Source organism: Mytilus californianus, unplaced genomic scaffold (assembly GCF_021869535.1).
Source record: "Mytilus californianus isolate M0D057914Y unplaced genomic scaffold, xbMytCali1.0.p SCAF_1, whole genome shotgun sequence".
NCBI lineage: Eukaryota > Metazoa > Mollusca > Bivalvia > Mytilida > Mytilidae > Mytilus > Mytilus californianus.
In genome coordinates, this window is record NW_026262581.1 from 108531262 (window position 1) to 108556017 (window position 24756).

The 24756-nt window shown below is 31.7% G+C and overlaps 1 protein-coding gene and 1 long non-coding RNA gene across 11 annotated transcripts in view; one reads left to right on the forward strand and one right to left on the reverse strand.

The window, feature by feature from the left end:
- LOC127729897 (sarcolemmal membrane-associated protein-like) overlaps window positions 1-24756 on the reverse strand; it is an 83401-nt gene that overhangs the window by 12633 nt on the left and 46012 nt on the right. For 5 of the 10 annotated variants that reach the window (XM_052237872.1, XM_052237845.1, XM_052237852.1 and 2 more), the window contains 7 exons: window positions 13142-13267; window positions 12715-12777; window positions 11230-11292; window positions 5708-5770; window positions 3065-3127; window positions 1777-1920; window positions 113-188 (listed from right to left, as the gene is read on the reverse strand). In XM_052237872.1, coding sequence (XP_052093832.1) covers window positions 113-188; window positions 1777-1920; window positions 3065-3127; window positions 5708-5770; window positions 11230-11292; window positions 12715-12777; window positions 13142-13267 — 598 coding nt within the window. The remainder of the gene's footprint in view (window positions 1-112; window positions 189-1776; window positions 1921-3064; window positions 3128-5707; window positions 5771-11229; window positions 11293-12714; window positions 12778-13141; window positions 13268-24756) is intronic. The other 5 variants (XM_052237838.1, XM_052237861.1, XM_052237893.1 and 2 more) reach the window with 5 other exon arrangements.
- Window positions 5779-24053, forward strand: LOC127730030 (uncharacterized). The gene is made up of 2 exons (XR_007994939.1): window positions 5779-6092; window positions 23823-24053. It is a non-coding gene; the product is annotated as an uncharacterized LOC127730030 (long non-coding RNA).

Consider the following 24756-nt stretch of genomic DNA (forward strand, 5'->3'; position numbering starts at 1 on the left):
TAGCCTGCTATGCAATCAGATTCTTCCTCTGTTAACTCAAAGCACTTTTGCATAGTTCTTTGTCACTTAAGTACAATAAAAGTTAACTACTATAGAACTGAATAAAACTTACATTTTCATCTCTGCTTCAATAGCTTGAATCCTTTTACGTAAACTGGCACACTCATCTTTCAATGCAGCAAAATCAGCTAATAAAGGAAATAATTGCTGTAAGTCAATATTTTAAATCATTTTAAAAATGTGTTTATTTAAGCTGAAACTAAAATTTCAAAGAGAAATGTCTGGCAAAACATCCCATAGATATAGTTCGATGTATTTTTATCACACCTTAACAACATACCAAAAATAAAGGCAAACATTTTCCTAAAAGAATGTATTGATGTGTAACACACACCATTTTTAGGGGATACAATACAGTAGCAAAGGGGAGAGATGTAATGCTGCTACAAAGAGTAACATTTTATACTGTTGTCTCAATGATGAAGGAAAACAAGAAATTTAATGGAAAAGAAAATGATATTGTCCTAAAATATCTTGAAATTAGCACATTGACACAAAATTTTGAAAGAAAAACTCTACAGTTATTTTTTTGGGGTATTTTGGGGGTTTTCAAAATCCTTTACATCACAAATAATTGCAAATTTTAAGGAATTTAAAATTTGATAAACTTATATTACTGGTATGTTGAATAACTTTAAAACCTACAAACTAAGGAATGATTTATATGATACCTGAAGAAATCTATCTTGATAAATTAAAAGAGTTGATATTTTTCTTAAAAAGAACCCCAAATTTTCAATATTTATTGTCAAAAAGGTGAAAAACAAAAGAAAATATACTGAAATAATGGTGACAATGGTAAATTTTTTCTTTTTTTTTTCTTTTTATGATTCAAAAGGACATATCAAACTTGACTTTGAGTTTCAATTTTATATAAAAAAGATGGTGAATAATTACTGTATGGTATCCCCTTAAGGTGGAAAAAAGAAGAAAGGGATAAATAATATATACAAACAAATATATACAAACAGGAATACCCCATAACATCTCATGAAATATTGCATAAAATAATATAATTTTCAAAAATTTATCAATAAAAAAACTTGAATGTTACCATAATGGCTGACAATATTCCTGTAAATCCTATTGTATAACCAAACATTGCTAAACAACTACACAAATATCTTAGGAATAACTAATGAGTACAAAGTGATGAGGGATTAATGTCAACCAACAACATAGGTTTAACTAATAACAGAGATCTGGTGATCAACCACACTGCATCCAACTTATGCCCAAACCAGGTATAACTTCATCAAAAGTTTTATTTATGAAAAAGAACATACTGCCTTTGATCTAGACATATTACCAAGAGGAGTAAACCAAAGAAAGACTAGGAATTGAAAACAATTACTGTATGAACAAGCTTATTCTAAATGTATAACCAGTTCTAGTAACACCTTTCAATATACCAACAACTTTTTTTTAAACAGATAAAAATTTCTCTAATAATGCCAGTAACATTACAACCATTAGGTTCATGCAAAAATATACCATATGCTGTACATTTTTTATGCATAACAAATGCTATTTCCAAACTTCTGACTTTAAAAAAAAATATTACTGCATTCCAATATGAAATTAAAATTTAACAATAGTTGCAATAATTGATGATGAAAGCTAAATTTAAATTAAGTCATTATAATGATGTTTCATTAAAGAAATGTTTAAGCTATAAAATAAAAAAAATTAAGCAATTTTAAAAATGACATTTACCAATGATATTACCTCGATGTTTGACATTGGGGCTAGTATGTGAACCCGGATGGGAGTCTGAGTGCGTCAGTCGAGCATGATGAGATTCTCTGGCTCGTTCTTTCCTATCTAAGTCAAGACGTTCTTGAAGATGACGTACCTTGTCTGCATGGCATAAAATAAGACTGATATTAGCCGTCCATAAGATAGAGAGTCTGACCAAAAGCCATTGCAGACATACAGCCAAGACCACGGACATGCGTAAAGCAAAAGAATTAATGAGAGAGAATAAAGGACAGATTTACAACACCAACAATAACTGGAAATTAAAGTAAGCAAAGATGATGAAAATATGGAAAGCCAGGTACTTATTAAAATGAAAAGAAAGGACTTGTTTCCTCTTTTACTTACATGCTTAATTGAAATCAATAGTCAAACATGCAAAACATCTAACTTTTAGATAAAATAATAAACTCAATGCAAAAGTTATTAAAAAAATTGAATACATACACACACACAAACATTTACATATAAATATATATATATGAATAAAGGTGTATAAAAATACAAGTACTATATTCATGCAGAAGAACAATTTGTTTAAATAAATATACTGAAATATATACAGCAAACTACACTACACCCTCACTATATTCCATTTCAACTACATGTACTTATGAAATAATGGCACAAAAGAAACACAATTATTGATAATTTGGAAAATTCTAAAAATTTTGTGAAATATGTAGGAGTGCATATTAAACAAGATGTGTGTATAATGAGGGAAGTCTACATTATCAAATTTTAGGAGAGTAGATGCATACAAATGATTTTGGTAACCATGCAATATTGAAAAAGTAATCAATCATGCACAGGTACAAATGTATTTGATTTAATAATTCATACAATTATCGAAACTCAGTGCATTTAATGCTTTCTAAAAATCAAAATTCCATACTTTGATTTTCTGCATACATAATTTTTACATCTTAATTAAATGTAAGGAATTCTATTATTTAATAGAATAAGTTAAAAATACTTTCCACTATTGTTGGTCAATAAAATAATAGAGATACTAAAACAACATAATTCCAAACAAATGCTTTCAATTCTCAAGCCTTTTAATTTAATTTGTCAATTCTAAATGTAAAAATGTAACTTCAAAAGAAAGTATACCTTCTGCTTAATCATTTTCAAAGAAATGTATCAAAGTTATATCATACAAAAGTTTACAAGTTAAGATGAAATAAAATCATCTCAAAAATGTACTTCACAATGCTTAAAACAGCTAAAGATGAGGAACACTTACTTTTTAGTTGTTCTGATTCGTTGTGATTTTGTTTTGCAGATTGCTGTGTTTCTGACAAGGTGCCTAGTACAAGGGAAAAATCATACATATAGACTGTAAGTTATTTAGTAAGTGGTGGTGTATAGCTGTGTCAACCTTTGTAATATTTGAAATGTTATAGTGAATTATATATCTAAGTACATGTACTAAATATCAGTGGAATATACATCTGTACTATACTGATTAGTAAAATATATACAGTTAACATTATGATATAGAAAATAAATTGCTCCGCCAAGCGCAGCTGGATACAACAGCAGAGGTCCAACCCTGAACAGTTGGGGCAAAAATGGACACAATATTCGCGCTTGATACAGGTCTGAATTTGGATTGTAATTAAATATTTGACAAATAATAGGTTTCTGACACAGAATAACTGTAGTCAAAGAACTTAGAATTGGTTATATGATTTGAATTTATATTCAATTTTTTGCATTGCTTTTGTGCACTACACTATGCTGTTGCAAATTGACCTCCCCCCCTTTCTTTTTAAAAAAAAAACAATCCCACCCCCCCCCCCCCCCTTTTTTTTTCAAAACAAAAATATTTAAAGAAATTTTCTTTTTGATATCTGAAATCATGAGGAGAAAAAATTGTCCCCATAAAATTTTCCCCACCCCCCACCCCCCAATTTTTTTTTTACCTCCCCCCTTTTTCCAAAAAAAAATTTTTTTCCCTCAAGATATGGTCATTATCTCAATTCAAATTTCCAATGGAGTTTGCAACTGTAATTACCCATTTAAATACATCATAAAAGTCTTAAAATAGAAAATGACATACATAATCATGGCTAAAATTAATTTACCTTAATCAGAATTTTTAAAATTATTAAAATAGTAACTTCTAAAAATAAATTGACAGCTAATCACCTCAAGACAATACAATATTTCTTCATACAAAATTAAAAAGCAGTGTAAGGGAGGTAATTCAAACACAACATTGAATTACCTCCCTTACACAGTAATTTGAACTTAATTGTCCATTAACCAGGACACCCTTGTTTTTCTCACTTTTTTGCCCCTAATTCCTAAACGGTTTGAGCCAAAACCCCCCAAAGCCAATCCTAACCTTCCCTTTGTGGTATGGAAACTTATGGTATAATTTCAGAGAGATCCATACACCGTTCCACATGTTATTGTCTGGAAACTAGAAAAATGCTTATTTGGGCCCCTTTTTTGCCCCTGATTCCTAAACTGTTAGGACTATAACCCCCAAAATCAATCCCAACCTTCCTTTTGTGGTCATAAACCTTGTGTTTCAATTTCAGAGATTTCTATTTACATTTACTAAAGTTATTGTCTGGAAACGAAATATCTTCGGACAACGCTGTGATACCAATATACGACTGCAAAATTTTTTGCGGTCGTATAAAAATCCTTTGCTTTTCACACAATTTTATATTTTTTATGTAGAGGGGTAGTCCATTCAAAATACAGAAAGTTTTTTGATGAACAAAAAAAAAACAAAACAGATGTGTCAACAAATTCTGAAAAATGTCCTAACTTGCTAATTTTTTTAAGATTTTAATATATTTTTGAATATTCATGATTGTAAAGCAAATATTTAAAAAAAAAATCTACTGGAAATAATTTTTGTTTGAACAGTTGAAAATTCATTAATTCAAGTCACTGAAGAAGGCTATGAATTCTCCTTGAATATGAAATCAGGGGATACGAATGTAATATTGAAAGAAGCAAAATTCAAGTCACTGAACAAATGTATGCTGCCTCCATTTATAGCAATCAGCTTGAAATCAAAATGAAGAGTTGCTAATGCAACAAGGTACCAAATATCAAAATAAGACAACAAATTTCTGGTATGGAGGTGAGATGTTGAAATTTGAATTACGTTATAATGTCTTCTTTTAGTGTCACAGTGTTTTCACTAAGGATTTTTGAATGTGAGTGCAGGGACTCATCATTTGTGGCCATGGCAAGTCCAACAGTGAGAAGAAATTTGTTTGCTATATAATTCATTATTTCAGTCTCCATGACAAAATATAACAGGGAAATAACATCAAATTCTAGATTGTTTTTAAACTTTTTGCTATAGAATGATATGTGTGCTCAGTTGATGCAACATTTCACAATTTTGATGCATCTTTGGACTCACCAGTTTTGAAAATGATGTGTCCAGACAGAGTTTCATGAGTCCAGGACTCATGGACTTGCCTTATTGAGAACCTGAGTGAAGGGGAGTCATAAATTGCCAAAATAACCAGACAACATAAATTAAACTTAATCTTGAATGAGGATATTTATTTGAGATTAATGTAAACTTACAGTAAGATATTTACTGAATGTTTACAAGATTAGTAGTTTGCAGGAATTTGAATAATTTTTTTTAATTTGGCAAATTACTATTGAATTAAAGCTGGGCAATTTTGTAACTTTTAGGCTGACAATGTGTAAGACAAACGATTTATAGCCTATACAATAAAAAAATCTTTTGCTTTATTTACGACCTATAAAATAAAGAATATCTTAAGTGAATTTTAGTAACATTCAGAAAAGGAAATATATACGGTTATAAGGTTTATCACAAGACTTGGTTAAATGAAATGTGACAAAAAAAACAAAACAAATATGTGTAAAAAAATATTACGTTTTGCTTCTTCCAGCTCTTTTCTTGTTTCTTTATGTTTGGATTTCTCTTGTTCTAAATTTTCTGAAAGATATAAATGTCACATGTACAAAATCTACTGTGAAGCAATATGCTGTCATAATTTAACACAGGATTTTCCACTTGTAATCCAAATTGTGTGAGTTTTCCAAATAAAATTTGTGTTGCCTGTTGACTCCAAATAATATAATGGGGAGAGTTCATGTTTTAGTATGGGAAACCCCAAAATCACTCCGATCAAATATAGGTGTACAGCTTCGTGTCATGTAGAATAAATTGCTTCGCCGAGCGCAGCTGGATACGACCACAGAGGTCCAACCCTGAACAGTTAGGGCAAAAATGGACACAATATTCATGCTTGATACAGGTCTAAATTTGGATTGAAATTAATGTTTGACACATAATACGTTTCTGACACAGAATAACTGTAGTCAAAGAACTTAGAATTGATCATATGATTTGAATTTATATTCAATTTTTTGATTTTGTGCAATACACTATGCTGAAACCCCCCCCCCCCACAAAAAAATTTCACCCCCCCCCCCCTTTTTTTTGGCAAAAAAAATACCCCTATTTTTTACAAAAAAAAAAAATTATGAAGAAATTTTCTTTTTAATTTCTGAAATCTGTTATGAGAAAAAAAAATTGTTCCCGTCCACAATTTCTTTTGACCCCCCCCCCCCCCCAACCAATTTTTTTTCACCTCCCCCCTCCCTTTTTCCAAAAAAAAAATCTTTCCCTCAAGATATGGTCATTATCTCAATTCAAATTTCCAATGGAGTTTGCAACCATAATTACCCATTTAAATGCATCATAAAAGTCTTAAAATAGAAAATGACATACATAATCATGTCTAAAAATAATATATCTTTAATCAGAATTTTTATTAGTAACTTCTAAAAATAAATTGACAGCTAATCACCTCAAGACAATACAAAATTTCTTTATACATAATTTTAAAGCAGTGTAAGGGAGGTAATCCAAATTTAACATTGCACTTAAAAGTGATTGTCCATTAACAAGGAAACCCTTGTTTTTCCCCCTTTTTTGCCCCTAATTCCTGAACGTTTGAACCATTACCCCCAAAGCCAATTCTAACCATCCCTTTGTGGTATGGAAACTTGTTGTACAATTTCAGAGAGATCCATACACTGTTCCACAAGTTATTGTCTGAAAACTAGAAAAATGCTTATTTGGGCCCATTTTTTGGCCCCTAATTCCTAAACTGTTACGACCATAACCCCAAAAATCAATCCCAACCTTCCTTTTGTGGTTATAAACCTTGAGTTTAAATTTCATAGATTTCTATTAACTAATACTAAAGTTATTGTCAGTAAACCAAGTGTCTTCGGAAGACAAACAATTTTTTGCGGTCGTATAAAAATCTGTGCAAGTTTGGTGGAATTCTGTCCAGCCATTTTCATGGAGTTGCTAAAAAGCAAACTGAAATAAGCAGAAATGGCCATATTCATGTTTTGGTATGGGAAGCAACAAAAAATCACTCTGATCAAAAATTAATAAAATGCTTCGCTGGGGCGCAGCTTGATACGACCGCAGAGGTCGAACCCTGAACAGTTGGGGCAAGTATGGACACAACATTCAAGCTTGATACAGCTCTGAATTTGGATTGTTATTAAATATTTGACACAGCATAGGTTTCTGACACAGAAAGAATGTGGTCTAAGAACTTGAATTTTTTTAATTTACCTATTATGGTCCAATGTCCAAAATCAAAATACATGGTTAGATTCAGCATATCAAAGAACCCCATATATTCAATTTTTGTTAAAATCAAACAAAGTTTAATTTTGGACCCCAACTTGGACAAACTTGAAAACTGGGCCCATAATCAAAAATCTAAACACATGTTTAGATTCAGCATATCAAAGAACCCCAAGAATTCAATTTTTGCTAAAATCAAACTAAGTTTAATTTTGGACCCTTTGGACCTTAATGTAGACCAATTTCAAAAACGGGACTTGAAATTAAAAATCTAAATACACGGTTAGATTTGGAATATCAAAGAACCCCAATAATTCAATTTTTGATGAAATCAAACAAAGTTTAATTTTGGACCCTTTTGACCTCAATATGAACCAATTTGATAGCGGGGCCCACAAATAAAAAATCTAAATTCATGGTTATATTCAGCATATCAAAGAACCCCATATATTCAATTTTTGTTGAAATCAAAACAAAGTTTAATTTTGGACCCCAACTTGGACAAACTTGAAAACTGGGCCCATAATCAAAAATCTAAACACATGTTTAGATTAAGCATATCAAAGAACCCCAAGAATTCAATTTTTGTTAAAATCAAACTAAGTTTAATTTTGGACCCTTTGGACCTCAATGAAGACCAATTTAAAAAACGGGACCCAAATTAAAAATCTAAAAACACGGTAAGATTTGGCATATCAATGAACCCCAATAATTCAATTTTTGATGAAATCAAACAAAGTTTAATTTTGGACCCTTTTGACCTCAATATGAACCAATTTGATAGCGGGGCCCACAAATAAAAAATCTAAATACATGGTTAGATTCAGAATATCAAAGAACCTCATATATTCAATTTTTGTTGAAATCAAACAAAGTTTAATTTTGGACCCCAATTTCGACCAACTTGAAAACTGGGCCCATAATCAAAAATCTAAATACATGGTTAGATTCAGCATATCAAAGAACCTCATATATTCAATTTTTGTTGAAATCAAACAAAGTTTAATTTTGGACCCCAATTTGGACCAACTTGAAAACTGGGCCCATAATCAAAAATCTAAACACATGTTTAGATTCAGCATATCAAAGAACCCCAAGAATTCAATTCTTGTTAAAATCAAACTAAGTTTAATTTTGGACCCTTTGGACCTTAATGTAGACAAATTTAAAAAACAGGACCAAAAATTAAAAATCTAAATACACGGTTAGATTTGGAATATCAAAGAACCCCAATACTTCAATTTTAGATGAAATCAAACAAAGTTTAATTTTGGACCCTTTTGACCTCAATATGAACCAATTTGATAACGGGGTCCACAAATAAAAAATCCAAATACATGGTTAGATTCAGCATATCAAAGAACCCCACATATTCAATTTTAATTGAAATCAAACAAAGTTTAATTTTGGACCCCAATTTGGACCAACTTGAAAACTGGGCCAAAAAATCAAAAATCTAAATACATGTTTAGATTCAGCATATCAAAGAACCTCATATATTCAATTTTTGCTAAAATCAAACAAAGTTTAATTTTGGACCCTTTGGACCTTAATGTAGACCAATTTGAAAACTGGACCCAAAATTAAAAATTTAAATACACTGTTAGATTCGGCATAACAAATAAATAAATGTGATCAAAGATTTTACAAATCTAATGCGCCATACTGTGCAATTAAAGATTACTTCTTGAAATTTTTCAATATTTGAAATTTGAAAAAAAAATAATATTTGAAGAATAATTCTTTTTAATTTCTGAAATCTGAAATGAGAAAAAATTGACCCCCCACAATTTCTTTTTATCCCCCCCCTTTTTTCCCCAAAAAAATTCTTTCCCTCAAGATATGGTCATAATCTCAATTCAAATTTCCAATGGAGTTGGCAACCATAATTACCCATTTAAATTTACCATAGTGCTAACTTAATCTATTTTATAATAGAATTAAAAATATACTGTCAAATCTTTCATATGGATTTTTTTGTAAAAAAAAAAGATGCAACATTTGCAGATATTTTTACTGGTCTTCCTTTATAGATATGCATTTCTTTAAACATAATTTAAAAGCAGTGTAAGGGAAGTAACCAAAACGTTGTATTTTGATTACCTCCCTTACACTGTTTTAAATTATCTTTATTGTTCATTAACCATTACTTTATACATAATTTAAAAGCAGTGTAAGGGAGATAATCTCAATGATGTATTTGATTTATCTCCCTTACACTGCTTTAAATTATGTTTTGTACAAAAGTATTTGTCCATTAACCAGGACAACCTTGTTTTTCCCCCTTTTTTGCCCTTAATTCCTAAACGGTTTGAGCCATAACCCCCCAAAGCAAATCCTAACCATCCCTTTGTGGTATGGAAACTTGTAGTATAATTTCAGGGAGATCCATACACCGTTCCACAGTTATTGTCTGGAAACTAGAAAATGCTTATTTTTGGCCCCTTTTTGGCCCCTAATTCCTTAACTGTTGGTACCATAACCCCCAAAATCAATCCCAACCTTCCTTTTGTGGTATTTAACCTTATGGTCAAATTTCAAAAAGATCCATTCACTTAAACTAAAGTTAGAGTGCGAAAACCAGTATGTCTTCCGACGACGACGCCAACGTCATACCAATATACGACCACAAAATTTTTTTGCGGTCGTATAAAAATGGATCATAGACTCAAATGATCTGTGTTTTGTGCTTATAAGCATTGTGTATAAGTTTCATAACATTTGGTTGAGGCAAACTAAAGTTAAGAGAACGGAAACTATTTTTGGGACGTATGTAGGGATGGACAAGGTTACCCATCCAGATTGCAGGGGCATAAAAACAGAGAATGGTCTACACTGACCATAAATAAATGGAAATATAAGATGGGAAAATGGAAGGCGCACAACCTCAATAGGTTTGCAATCTCTCAGTAAAATTACAAATATCTCGGTTAAAAACAAAAATTGTTACCATCTGTTGAAAATATTTGCTGAAAAGTCACTAAGTTCCAGATTCTGGAAAGATTGGAAAACATAATTCAAACAATTCCCTTATAGCAGATGCACAACTTCAATACATGCGCAATCTTTTTGTGAAGTTTCAATGATCTGGATTAAAAATTTATGAAGAGTTGATTACACAAAATTGGTACCTTCTTTTGTAAACCTTAATGAAAAAGGACTATGTTCCCATGTTTGGAAAATAGAGGAAAATTCCCCAAACAATTCCATAATAGCAGGTGGCCAAATTCAACATGCGTGCAATCTCCCTTTGAAGTGCAAGGGATGTGGGAAGAAAACCTAAGGAGTTGTGTACACAAAACTGGTACAATCATTCATGGATTTTGCTGAAAATTACTTAGTTCCCAAGTAAGAAGAAAATGAGATAACTTCCCCAGACAATTCAATAATAGAAGGTGCACAACTTCAAAATGTGTGCACAATCTCTGTGTGAAGGTTCTGGATTTGGGTTGACCCTGTAGGAGTTGATGACACTGCCCTGCCCGCCAACCTGCCTGCCAGAAATCATAATACTTGAAGCTGGTATTGAATTTTGTCCAAACCACCCAAAAATATTAAGATATACAATTTCATGTTCTATAGAAGCATCCCTGCAAGTTTTGTTGAATTCTGTCCAGTAATTTTCGAGGAGTTGTGAATTAACATTAAGACTTTAAGATTCTATGTCAGGTCACACAATAGTTGGTACATTATATTTTCAAATAACTACAATGATCAAACTACATGTATACCACAGTTTTACTATAGTGTTCCAATGGTATATGTTTGCTGAAATGACTCACTTTTAGTTAGAATCAAATCCTCTTGGTTAGTCTTGGTATGTGATTGTTCTTCCAGTAACTGATCTGTTAAACAGTGAAGCATGCAGTGGTTATATAAAATGTTAGGTTCAGAAATATAACATTCAAATAAATTTCTTTACACTTAGTTACTATGCAGTGGATAATATGTTTGAAAATATACATTCAAATCATTTCTTTACACGTAGTTACTATGCAGTGGATAAGATGTTTGAAAATATACATTCAAATCATTTCTTTACACGTAGTTACTATGCAGTGGATAAGATGTTTGGATTCAAATCACTTCTTTACAGGTAGTTACTATGCAGTGGATAAGATGTTTGGAAATATTATACATGGAAATCATTTCTTAACATGTAGTTACTATGCAGTGGATAAGATGTTTGGAAATATTATACATGGAAATCATTTCTTTACACATAAATTGTATGTAGTGGCCATTAAGTTCAGATGTATTACATTGAAGTAATTTCTTTACACATTATCACTATGTAGTGTGTGTCAAGTTCAGAGTATTACTTTAAAATCATTTCTTTACATGTATTTTGTGTTTTGGTGAAATATGAAGCACCAAGACTTCTTTCAAGGAAAAATTTAAGTAGAACTAGAACTGTCTGCATAGCCGGACTTATAACCCCCCCCCCCAGCATCAGCATACTAATTTTGGTCAACCTAAGTTCTATGGTACAAAAGTTACAAGCTGGACACAAATCAGATAAGGTTCTATGGTACAAAAGTTACAAGCTGGACACAAATCAGATAAGGTTTAAATATCATAGGGGTCAAAGGTCAGAGTGACCCGACTTAGGTATATGAAACACCCTAAGCCCATGATGCAACTGCATACCAAGTTTGGTTATCCTAAGTTTTAAAGAATTTAAGTTATGAGCTGGACAACAATTGGATGAGGTTTTACTATCATGACGGTCAAAGGTCATAACCAAGTTTGACTTTGTTATATGACAAACACCTAGCCCATGATGCAACTGCATACCAAGTTTGGTTATCCTAAGTTTTACGGTACAAAAGTTATGCACTGGATATGAATTGGACAAGGTTTTACTTTCATAGGGGTCAAAGGTCAAAGTCAAGATCAGAGTGACCTGATTTTGGTATATGACACACCCCAGCCTATGATGCAACTGCATACCAACTCTGATAAACCTAAGTTTTAAGGAACAAAAGTTATGCACCAGACACGAATCAGACGGATGGATAGACAGACAGACAGACAGAGATGGTGATTCCTATATACCCCCCTCAAACCTTGTTTGCGATGGTATAAAAATCACAATTCAGTTAAACATTCACAAGGTATTTAACAGTTTACAGTTTGATTGGTAGTTGTAATTGGCATAACTCTTTCTTTTATATAAACTGACAAAATTGAAAATGGTAAATCAAGAATGTGATGTTATATACAAGCCTCATGCACCCTAACATTAAGGTTATAAATAATCATACCTCGTAAATCTAATATCTGTTGTTTAACTTCTTTTGTTGTGGTTTCAGCTTTCTTTAATTGATCTGTAATTAATAACATATCAGTTATAAAATTAAATTTAAAATAAATGTTAAACTTCTGATACACATAATCAATACCTATAGATTTCATACAGTGATAATCTTGCTTCAGGTTCTATTTCCTTAAAATCAGTTGGTCTGCAATCTGCTTTTAACTCTTGCCTGAATTCTGGTGAATTACCAGTTAAAATTTCCAAACATGTAGGTTTGTCAAAACAGAAATGTTATCAGACCTACTCCAAAACCTGAAAAGCTGGTTGTACTCTCAAAAGTGAGCGTAAAATCAGTTTAACAACTTATCAGTCAGAGGTTAGAAGTCAATAACTGAAGATTTATATAATACTTCATGTTATAACAGATAACATACCTTGCAGATCTACTACCATATCAGACTTCTCATCAGCATGCTTTTGAACTTCTGTTAATTTGGATTTTAGTAGAATTGCCTCGTCAGCACTCTTTTGAACCCTAGCTCTAGTGTCATCTAATTCATCTAAAATAAAAAAAGAAGTGGTCTAAATGTTTGTGTATGTGTAGAAAAGATTTAGTGACTCACCAAATAGTAGTAGCTTTTATTTTTGCATCAAATAAATATTGAATCTTTCAACAGATATGTACATTATTAAAAAAATACAAGACATACCCAATGCTTGAATTTGCAATGTCTCTGTGAAGTTTATTTCCAAAACTAATCAGCCATTTTTACTCCTTTATTTCTAAATATTATCAACTGCTATTAAGAGGTAATTGTAATGATACAAATGATTTTGAACTCTTCAAGTACATTGATGATATAAACCTATAATATAAATTTCATAAAAATCTGGCAAGAATTGTACACATTAGAGTGCTCATAAGGCAATATCCCATATAATTATTATTTCCAAGGGGCATAACTCTTTTAAAAATTATTGATCGGCACTGATTTTAAAATTCCTCCAAGACACTGCTAATATAAACCTATGATATAAGTTTCATAAAATTTTGGCAAGAATTGTATATATGAGAGTGCTAACAATGCAATTCTCTATATAATTAATGTTTCCAGGGGGCATAACTCTATTAAAAATAATTGATCTGCACTGATTTTCGACCTCCTCCAAGACATTGCTGATATAAACCTATGATATAAGTTTCATAAAAATCTGGCAAGAATTGAACACATGAGAGGGCTAACTATGCAATTTTACATAAAATTAATGTTTCCAAGGGGCATAACTCTTTTAAAAATAATTGATCGGCACTGATTTTCGAACTCGTCCAAGACATTGCTGAATTAAACCTATGATATAAGTTTCATAAAATTTTGGCAAGAATTGTACACGTGAGAGCGCTAACAATACTGGACAGATGGACTCCCGATATTTCCATGTCCCCCTCAACGCGTTGCTTGGGGGACAATAAGGGATAGGAAGAACTCATAAGGCTATTATTATTTGTTATAATGCCTATAGATGATAGATCCTGTAATGTACATTTTGAAACTATCCAATCAATCTATGTGGACTTTTCTTAAAACTATTTTCTTCAGGATGGCAAATTCAAATTTCATTTGTTATTGGTGTTGTTGGATTACTGTCTTAGTTGTGTGTGAACAATGAAAGACCCTGCTTTCAAGAATTCAAACTTTCAGATTTATTTACTTTCTTATTATAAACATCTTATCAAACAGGACCAAAAGCTTTTATTTACTTTATTATTTAATACAGAAACACCTTTTGAATAAGCATTCCTGTATACATACTAAATTCCCTTCAACAGTCTCCTTATACAAACATAAAAACAATTTTAAAATACATGTAACTTGTTTTGTACACGTTCAGTTGAATGGAACTCTACAAAAATGAATGTGACATAGATAACATACATGTATTATTCATGTTAAATATGTACTACATTTAGATGTGTATGCATTCTAAAATATCTCATTCAATCAAATGTTCATGGTGATAAATGAGACTATAGCCTAAGGCACACAAATTAAAGGCATCATCTACAACAATTGTAAAAGGAATTACTTTCACATGTTTCAATTTTTCACAGTTTTACATTCTTAATTGTGTTTTAACATACTGATTTATGAACTTACATTGTATATAACAGTTAATACCAAAATGTGTAAAAAAAAAACTTCACAAGTAATAATATCCAAGAATTTTGCATGTTTTATACAGTAATTTGTATTAAAGTTTTACAATTATTATTCATAATGGTACAATTTTTTTTCTCAAATTACCAGTATTCACATTACAAGTACTGTAAATTCAGAAATTATTGCGTGCATTTATTATTGCGAATTTTGTAGAAAGAACTAAAATGCGAGATTAATTATTACGATTTCAGAAAAATGTACATACAGTTATATGTATCAGATATAAGAATGTGAGTTCTTATTAATGCGATACTCTTTCAGTCGCATTATTCGCATTAATAAAAACCTTGCATTAATTTCTGAATTTACAGTAGTAAAACTAAACTCTATTCAGTGGGTACTATTCAAAGCCTGGTTATTTTTTTTAAAGTCAAATTATCATGTTGGAGCAGTTACACCAGAGTCACTTTCAGTTATGTGGGTTCCAGAACAGATTACCTTATAGCCAATAGAAAAAAGTTTACTTCAAAACTGAGACCATTAAGTTAGCTCTCTGGTTTCCAACTAGTGCAGCAAATTCCCTGGCTGTAAGGATGTAGTGTCTGATAACAACTAGAATGGACCAAGGTTTAGTCACCCAACAAGCACAAATTGAATTAGGTTGATTGATTGATCATAGATTGCTTTTTATCCAGTGGCAAATATTTCATACAAATTCAACACAAATATCAAATTAGGAATTCTGGACTTGTTGATTATTTTGCCTTTTACAGTTTTTCACTGTTTTCACAGCTTTTTGAACAATGATGTGATCTCTTCTGCCCTTTGTGAAAGCCTCCTGGTATTTCTAAAAATATCCTAAAACTTCCTGCTCTATGACTGCTTCCTGCATTGGGGCTAGAATCTATTGTAACATCAAACTTTTCACACATATGATGTGGTTACCGATTACAAAATTGTAACATTGTAAGAGTCCTATCATTTTCAATTATTTTTTTAAAATATAGCATTTTCTTTCATGACAACAAAGGGAGAGAGAACATTCATAATGGACAAAAATTTTCTGTTTCATTAGGGTAATGGCTTTCTGCAAATTAGTTTTTTATATGTGGACTTTCTTTGGAATTTTATTTTATTTTTACTTTTACATGATTTTATCCGATATTCATTATTTGTTTTAAATAATAACTGTTAAAATTAGTTGCCTAACTAATAGAAGTGATATCAAAATCTTAAATCCTTTATGAAATGACTCCCTTGCCTTAGGATTGTGGATGTTTGATTGTTCCCTTTAATCTTGGCATTCATTTACAAGATAGTAAGAAATTATCTTATAGGGTGTTTAAAATAGAATTTCAACAGCGGGAAAAAATGCCCTTGTTTTAGGACATCAGATAAGTCAACATAAAGAAATGTAATATATGACATTTGTTAAGCTTGTTTTAATACTTCATACATGTACAACAACATCTGTAGTGAATAGTCATAATTCCCATTCACAAAACTTTCTATATATTCTTCAACAACCTACTGTAAATTAATGCGACAAAAAGAATCAATGGGAATTTATAATCTGAGCATGATACATGTCAATAATAAAAAGTGTGTATTTTACATTGTGATAAATAAAATAATGAAAACCTAATATTCTGCAAAATCAAAAAAGATTGGTCTTTAAAAATTTATGTTTTAATAGCTTAAGAACTTCTGAAACAGAAAAGTTTCTCTGAACATAAATAGTAAATAATGAAATATTTTTTCATACAAAATGAGCTTTTATTTTTATTTCTCTAGAACTATATCAAAATCCAATTTAATGAAAACATTCACAACAAATTATCATAAATATGTGTAAACACCCCCAATGGTAACATATTGTTGTCTACATGTATTTTTCCTTTGATGAAAAGTATGCTTCAATCAGTACTTAGTTTATGGTACAACATGATTAGATTTAAGTATTTATTTATTAAGATTTTGAATGAAGAGTGGGGGCGTACTCCAATGATAAGAGGTGTTTAAAGAAATGCACCTATAAGGTTATACAAAAACAAAATCTTCATACCATTGATGCAGAAATATTCTTTAAAAATTTCTCTCATAAATTCATCAAATATGCACATATTATTTTATTCTTAAAAATATCATGTCATTTACTACACAGAGTTAAATTCTCTCATGATGTCTTGTTAATGGAAAATATTTTCTTATTGGAAAAAGTAATTTTAATTAAACCTTTTCTCTCTCTCTCTACATAATAACAATGAATGAATGTAACAATATACACATTCTGTTTACCAAAAGTGACACAATGTTTATCTATTAGACCACCAAAGTATAGATATACCTGATCATTTCATCAGGTGATTGTTTTGTTACAATACTGTAAATCTTTTAATGTATTATAAAACTTCCTTAAAAACTAGACCTTGCTACAAAGCATTACAAAGGTGCATACACAAATCAATTCTAAGTGCATTTTTGCAATCCTCCAGAACAGACCTTTCTTTTTACTAAGGGTGTTTCAACTCTCTTAAGATAGGATTTTTATTTTTAGCCAATTTTAAGATATGCTCAAAAACCAATTCTGACAACAAGTTGTATTTGAATAGCCATAGCATACCGGTATATTGCGCAACAAGTAATTTTGATCTAAACAGGGACCATATCATTTAGACATACCTTCATCATAATCAATACTCTCATATTTCCTCTTCATACTGTTATTATTTTGAAAAAGAATATCTCATTTTTTATAAAACTTTACATGTTTTCCATAAACACAAATCACTACAATAGGACATGTCATAGATCAGTTATATCCTAATTATATCATCTTATTGTCAACTTTTCACCTGTCAATCAGACAGGTAAGATATAATTCATGTGTGACCACTGATTGGCCTTGCTGTTAAGTCCAGTAATATTTACAGAACTAATTCATGTCTTTATTGAGCCATTTATCTATTATTAGATATAAAAATAACCTTTCTTAAGATTTCAATGGTTTGGGAGAGAATTTAAACTTTGTTTGTAAATGAATATTTATATATACGTTTCCCTCTATTGATATTTACCTATCAATGATCATGAGAAATACATTTAGGTTTATAACATTAGATTTTTATTACAAAGCTTTTTGACACCCGAGTAGAGCAATTACCATTTCAATGTTAAAATGGGGGCATCATTATTCAATATTTACATTTAAATCAAATGAATTTAATTTTCTTTAACCTCAATACAAAAGGAAGTCTTTTGTACATGTATTTACAAACAGCCATGTCCCCTTTATTTGCTACACTCATGAGATAAAAACTTTAAATATTTATTTAAGGAATAACTGTAATATTTTATCTGTCTATGAAGAAATAACATCAAAAATGTGATGCACACTGAATAACCCGCGAAGCGGGTTATTTTAAAGTGTGCATCACATTTTTTATGTTATTTCGAATAGACAGATAAAATATTACAGTTATTTCTTATAATTTAATTCTAAATTCCATTTTAAACCGGAGTAAACAATGAAAAAACGTTGATGACGTCACGGTCACATGACTAAATTATGTCTATGAGCTGATAAACAAAACAATGTCAGCCAATCAGCAGACGCGTTACATCCAAAATTAAATTATTGAATATTAAAGAATCTAAATTATTTCCTAAATGACATTTCAACAATTTTGCATGTATGCATAAAATCAAAATGTAATTAGTAAATACCGCTGTTGAAGACACTTTTGATAATACATTGCAAATTTTACATGTTTTTGTAAGAATAAGCATTGAAGGACATCAAAGTTCAAAATTAATTGACTTGAATAATTAAAGAACCTTAGTGAGCGCACTCACATACCCCACGTCCTCACATTGTCATTGGAGAAATAAAATATGTGTAAGAAAAAAAAATTGAATCATAATTTCCTGTCAATATGCACATCTACATAGTATGTCCTTATTATCTACAAAGTTTCATGAAATTCTGTTGTGTGGTATCAGAGGAGTTGCGATGACAAACTGTTGCATAGTACATTGAAGCAAATAAGTTCAAAGGGGCGTAACTCCTAGAAAAAAAATTGAACCATAATTTCCTGTCGATATGCACATCTACATAGTATGTCCTTATTATCTAAAAAGGTTTCATGAAATTCTGTTGTGTGGTATCAGAGGAGTTGCGATGACAAACTGTTGCAGTAGTACATTAAAGTAAATAAGTTCAAAGGGGCGTAACTCCTAGAAAAAAAATTGAATCGCAATTTCCTGTCGATATGCATAAATACATAGTATGTCCTTATTATCTAAAAAGGTTTCGTGAAATTCTGTTGTGTGGTTTGAGAGGAGTTGCGATGACAAGAAACAGGACTGACGGACTGACGGACGGACGGACGGACGGGTCAAAAACATTATACCCTCCGCAACTCGTTGCGTGGGGTATAAAAAAGATAATGAATAGCTTTACTTCAAATGGAATTAAAGCTTTGATATAAATGTTTCATTTGATGAATTTTTTGAGTTAATACTAAAAATTTCCCCAAAACATTTCAAAAGTGAAGTTTATTGAGCCACCTTTGGAAACGGTATGATTGCCAATGATACAACTATCCACCAAAGACCAAAGGAAAGGAATGTGAACAACAACAGGTCACTCAATGGCTGGAGATAGTATGATTGCCAATGATATAACTATCCAAGGATAAGAATGTGATAAACAGCAGGTCACTTAATGGCTTAAAACAATGAGCAAACCCATAAGATATAATAAACTTTAAATAAATATGGATAGTGTCCACATGTGGACACAGATGATGCCCCCCCTTGCATATCATATAGTTATAAAGGGACATAACTGAAGAACGGTAAAAGTGACGCTACCCAAATTTGAACTTGATCTGAGTTTTGTGGAAATAAGCATTGTGTGTAAGTCTCATAACATTTGGTTGAGGTTAACTTTAGTAGAGAACAGAACCTAAAAATTCAGCAATTTTTCTATTTGTAAACATGCATAACTCTAGAACGGTGGTGTATAAGTTTATAACATTTGGTTGAGACAAACTAAGCAATTTGTATGTTTATAAAGGGACATAACTCAAGAATGGTAAAAGTGTTGCCACCAAATTTCGTACCTAATCTGTATTATGTAGTAATAAGCATTGTGTATAAGTTTCATAACATTTGGTTGAGGCAAACGAAAGTTAGAAAACGGAAACAAAAATTTGTACTTGATCTTAGTTTTGTGGTAATGAATATTGTGTATAGGTTTCATAATGTTTGGTTGGGGCAAACTTAAGTTACAGAATGGAAACTAAAAATTTTGCAATCTTTCAATTTATAAAGGGGCATAACTCAATAATGGTTAAAGTGACACTACCAAAATTAACTTGATCTGTGTTTTATCAGTGAAAGTCAAAATTAAACATTGGATTGTATAAAGCATTGATTGTAGTTGATTCAACTATAATCATGGACAAAGGAAGATAACTCCAATATTAAAATTAAATGCTCCGCTGGGCGCAGCTTGATACGACCGCAGAGGTCGAACCCTGAACAGTTGAGGCAAGTATGGAGACAACATTCAAGCTTGATACAGCACTGAATTTGGATTGTGATTAAATATTTGACACAGCATAGGTTTCTGACACAGAATGAATGTGGTCTAAGAACTTAAAAAATCTTAATTTACCTATTCAAACCATATCATTATTATTTGCTTTTATATATAAATCAGAAATAACCAATTAAAAATGGAAAATTTTAAAGAAAAAAAAGGAAACCCCCCCCCCCCCCCCCCCCCAATTTTTGAACCCATTTATGATTCATCACCCCCAAACTCAATCCCAGCCTACCCATTGTGGTATGGTACCTTGCAGTACAATTTCAGAGAGACCCATACACTTGAACACAAGTCATTGTCTGGAAACTAGAAAAATGCTTGTTTTTTGCCCCATTTTGGCCCCTAATTCCTAAAATTTTGCAGCAATTACCCCCAAAATCAATCCCAGCCTTCTCCTTGTGGTATGGTACCTTGCAGTATAATTTCAGAGAGATCCATACACTTGAACACAAGTTATAGTCTGGAAACTAGGAAAATGAAGAAAATGCTGTATTCTGTTTAATTCTCCTTATGCAATACCTTGATAATGGCCATAAATGCACTGTGCTTATCATTTTATTGTCCTTACTGCACACGCTATGTGGAATATAGTAGTTGTCTTCTCTATCCTCTTACCCAAATGCTGTCATACTGGGTAGGATTATTTAGAAAGAAATGAAGAAAGAAAAATGCTTATTTGTGGCCCCTTTTTGGCCCCTTATTCCTAAACGTTTAGGGCAATTACCCCCAAACTCAATTCCAGCTTTCCCATTGTGATATGGAACCTTGTAGTAAAATTTCATAAAGATCCATACACTTACACACAAGTTATTGTCATGAAACTAGAAAAATGCTTGTTTTTTGCCCCTTTTTTGGCCCCTAATTCCTAAAATTTGAGGTAATTACCCCTAAAAACAATCCAAGCATCCCTTTGTGATATGGAACCTTGTGGTACAATGTCAGAGAGATCCATACACTAACACACAAGTTATGTCTGGAAGTTACAAAAATGCTTATTTTTGGCCCCTAATTCCTTAACTGTGGTACCATAACCCCCAAAATCAATCCCAACCTTCCTTTTGTGGTATTGAGCCTTATGGTAAAATTTCATTGAGATCTATTCACTTAAACTAAAGTAAGAGTGCGAAAACCAATGTGTCTTCGGACGACGACGACGACAACGCCAATGTCATACCAATATAAGACCATAAAAATTTTTTTGCGGTCGTATAATAATTACTTGATATTTAGAAGAAAATAAAAATTTTGTAATTTTTCCATTTATAAAGGGGCATAACTCTAGAACGGTTAAAGTGATGCCACCAAAATTCAAACTTGATCTGTGTTTTATGGTAATGAGATTTTGTATAAGTTTCATAACATTTGGTTGAGGCAAACTACAGTTAGAGAACGGAAACAATAAATTCAGCAATTTTTCCATTTGTAAAGTGGCATAACTCTAGAACGGTAAAAGTTAAGCCACCAAAATTCAAACTCGATCTGTGTTTTGTGGTAATAAGCATTGTGTATAAGTTTCATAAAATTTGATTGAGGCAAACTTAAGTTAGAGAACGGAAACCAATTTTGGGACGTACTTACGTACGTACGTACCGACAGACAAGGGTAAAACTTAAAAATGAACTGCTTTGAAATTGGACAGGTCTGATCACAATCTTTAAAATAACTATTTGCAGCTTATTCAATAAGGACATAACATTTAGGAGTCATGGCAATGAGTGTATGGTTCAATGTCAGCATGATTTGTCTGGTTGTAGGGACATGCTTCCCTGTAGACTGTAGCTACCACTTTAAATAGCAAGCTCAACACGTTGGTCTCTTACAAAGATAGGTTCAAATTTATCATCAAATTCTTATCCTGTCTGACAGTGTTCTCCTTTTTTCACTAAGGTAAGGTGGGTGTTTTGAAAAAACCACTTGCAACTGGGTGTTTTGTTCTTTTTAAACATTTCCAACCAAGGTTTTTTTTACTGTGGGTGGGAGTCACAAAAAGAAGGATTAGTTTTGTATTCATATTTAATGGAATTGAACAAAAATGAATAGATGTCAAATATTCTTCTTTGATTTGATTTTTTCAATAATTTAATCCTTTTTTCTCTTCTTTCATTCACTATTTTATGCATCAGCATTGATTTAACAACAATAGACTTAAGTTCTTTGTTTCTTTGTCCACACTTTTTGATACTATTTATCAAATTATGTCTCTTTCTTAAATTTCCCCAGCTTTTAAGTGCTTCCTCAAAATTGTGACGATTAGCCATTTAAAGTCCTATTCATATTTATCTTCACTTGCGTGCCTTTTCCGTTGTTTTGATGCTTTTTTTTTCAATTTCAACAATTCCAATACAAATATCCATTTCAGTTGACTTATTTGGCCTAGAACTTTCCTGATCAACATCGTCATCTGCCTTTCTCTTTCCCCGATTAATAAAAGGAAACATTGAAATTTGACGATCGGCCATTTTTTTCAATGAAAACAAATCAGCGAGGCGGGATTAGTATTTAAATTTTTACGGTGCGGGCAAAAAAAAAAATCCAGAATTTGAAAAAAAAGCAGACCACCTCCTAAAATGGAAAGGTGGTCAGCTTTCAAAAGAAGGTGGTCGGCACACCCGGCTTAAATGCCGAATGGTAAACTCTGGCCTGAATATGGTTTAGAAATAACCTGATGAAAAACTATCCTCAAATACATCCATTTATCCACAGTTGCTGGGATTCATGTTTTCCGATAGAGTCTAAAGTTGGTTAATGGCCTACATTTTAAAAGCAAGTTTGGGACCATTAAAACTTATCAAAAACTTTCTGACGGACCATAAAACATCTTGCACATATAAAATATACCCAGTCTGATCAGCAGTTTTCATTGTGTGGTTGCTGAAATTTTTCCAATAGGTTTAACTATATTCTACAGTAACAGCCACAATAAATTTTAAAAGGCCATTTCCTATATGTATGATTTTAATATTTAGTCCATGTCTGATGAGATGACAGAAGCTGTATACATGGTTTCCCCATGAAGACCTCGTGTTTATTTGTCAAGGCTGACATGTAGGTTTTAAACAAGACAAATACCCTGTCTGTACCTGCATCGCTGCATGCAATTGATTGATGTAATATGTATACTGGAGTATTATTAATTTTTCCCTTTCACTGATGTCAAGCAAACTTTCACCAAAAATTTCCTTGTACAATGTGTGTTGTAAAATTTCAAACTATTGGCAAACAGGAAGTAGCTTCACAGCAGATGTAATAAATTGCTTCGCCGAGCGCAGCTTGATACGACCACAGTGGTCCAACCCTGAACAGTTGGGGCAAAAATGGACACAATATTCGTGCTTGATACAGGTCTGAATTTGGATTGAAATTAAATGTTTGACACATAATAGGTTTCTGACACAGAATAACTGTAGTCAAAGAACTTAGAATTGGTTATATGATTTGAATTTATATTCAATTTTTTGCTTTTGTGCAATACACTATGCTGTTGCAAATTGCTCCCCCCCCAAAAAAAAATATTTACCCCCCAACCCTCCTTTTTTTTTTGCTTTTGTGCAATACACTATGCTGTTGCGAATTGACCCCCTTCAAAAAAAAATTTCACCCACCTTTTTTTTTGGCAAAAATTTTTTTTTTCACCCCACCCCCTTTTTTTTTACAAAAAAAAATAATATCAGAAGAAATTTTCTTTTTAATTTCTGAAATCTGTGATGAAAAAAAAATTGTCCCCCCCCCCACAATTTTTTTTCACCTCCCCCCTCCCCTTTTTCCAAAAAAAAAAATATTTCCCTCAAGATATGGTCATTATCTCAATTCAAATTTCCAATGGAGTTTGCAACCATAATTATCCATTTAAATACATCATAAAAGTCTTAAAATAGAAAATGACATACATAATCATGTCTAAAAATAATATATCTTTAATCAGCATTTTTATTAGTAACTTCTAAAAAATAAATTGACAGCTAATCACCTCATGACAATACAAAATTTCTTTATACATAATTTTAAAGCAGTGTAAGGGAGGTAATCCAAATTTAACATTATACTAAAAAGTGATTGTCCATTAACAAGGAAACCCTTGTTTTTTCCCCCTTTTTTGTCCCTAATTCCTAAACAGTTTGAGCCATTACCCAACAAAGCCAATTCTAACCATCCCTTTGTGGTATGGAAACTTGTTGTACAATTTCAGAGAGATCCATACACCGTTCCACAAGTTATTGTCTGAAAACTAGAAAAATGCTTATTTGGGCCCCTTTTTTTGGCCCCTAATTCCTAAACT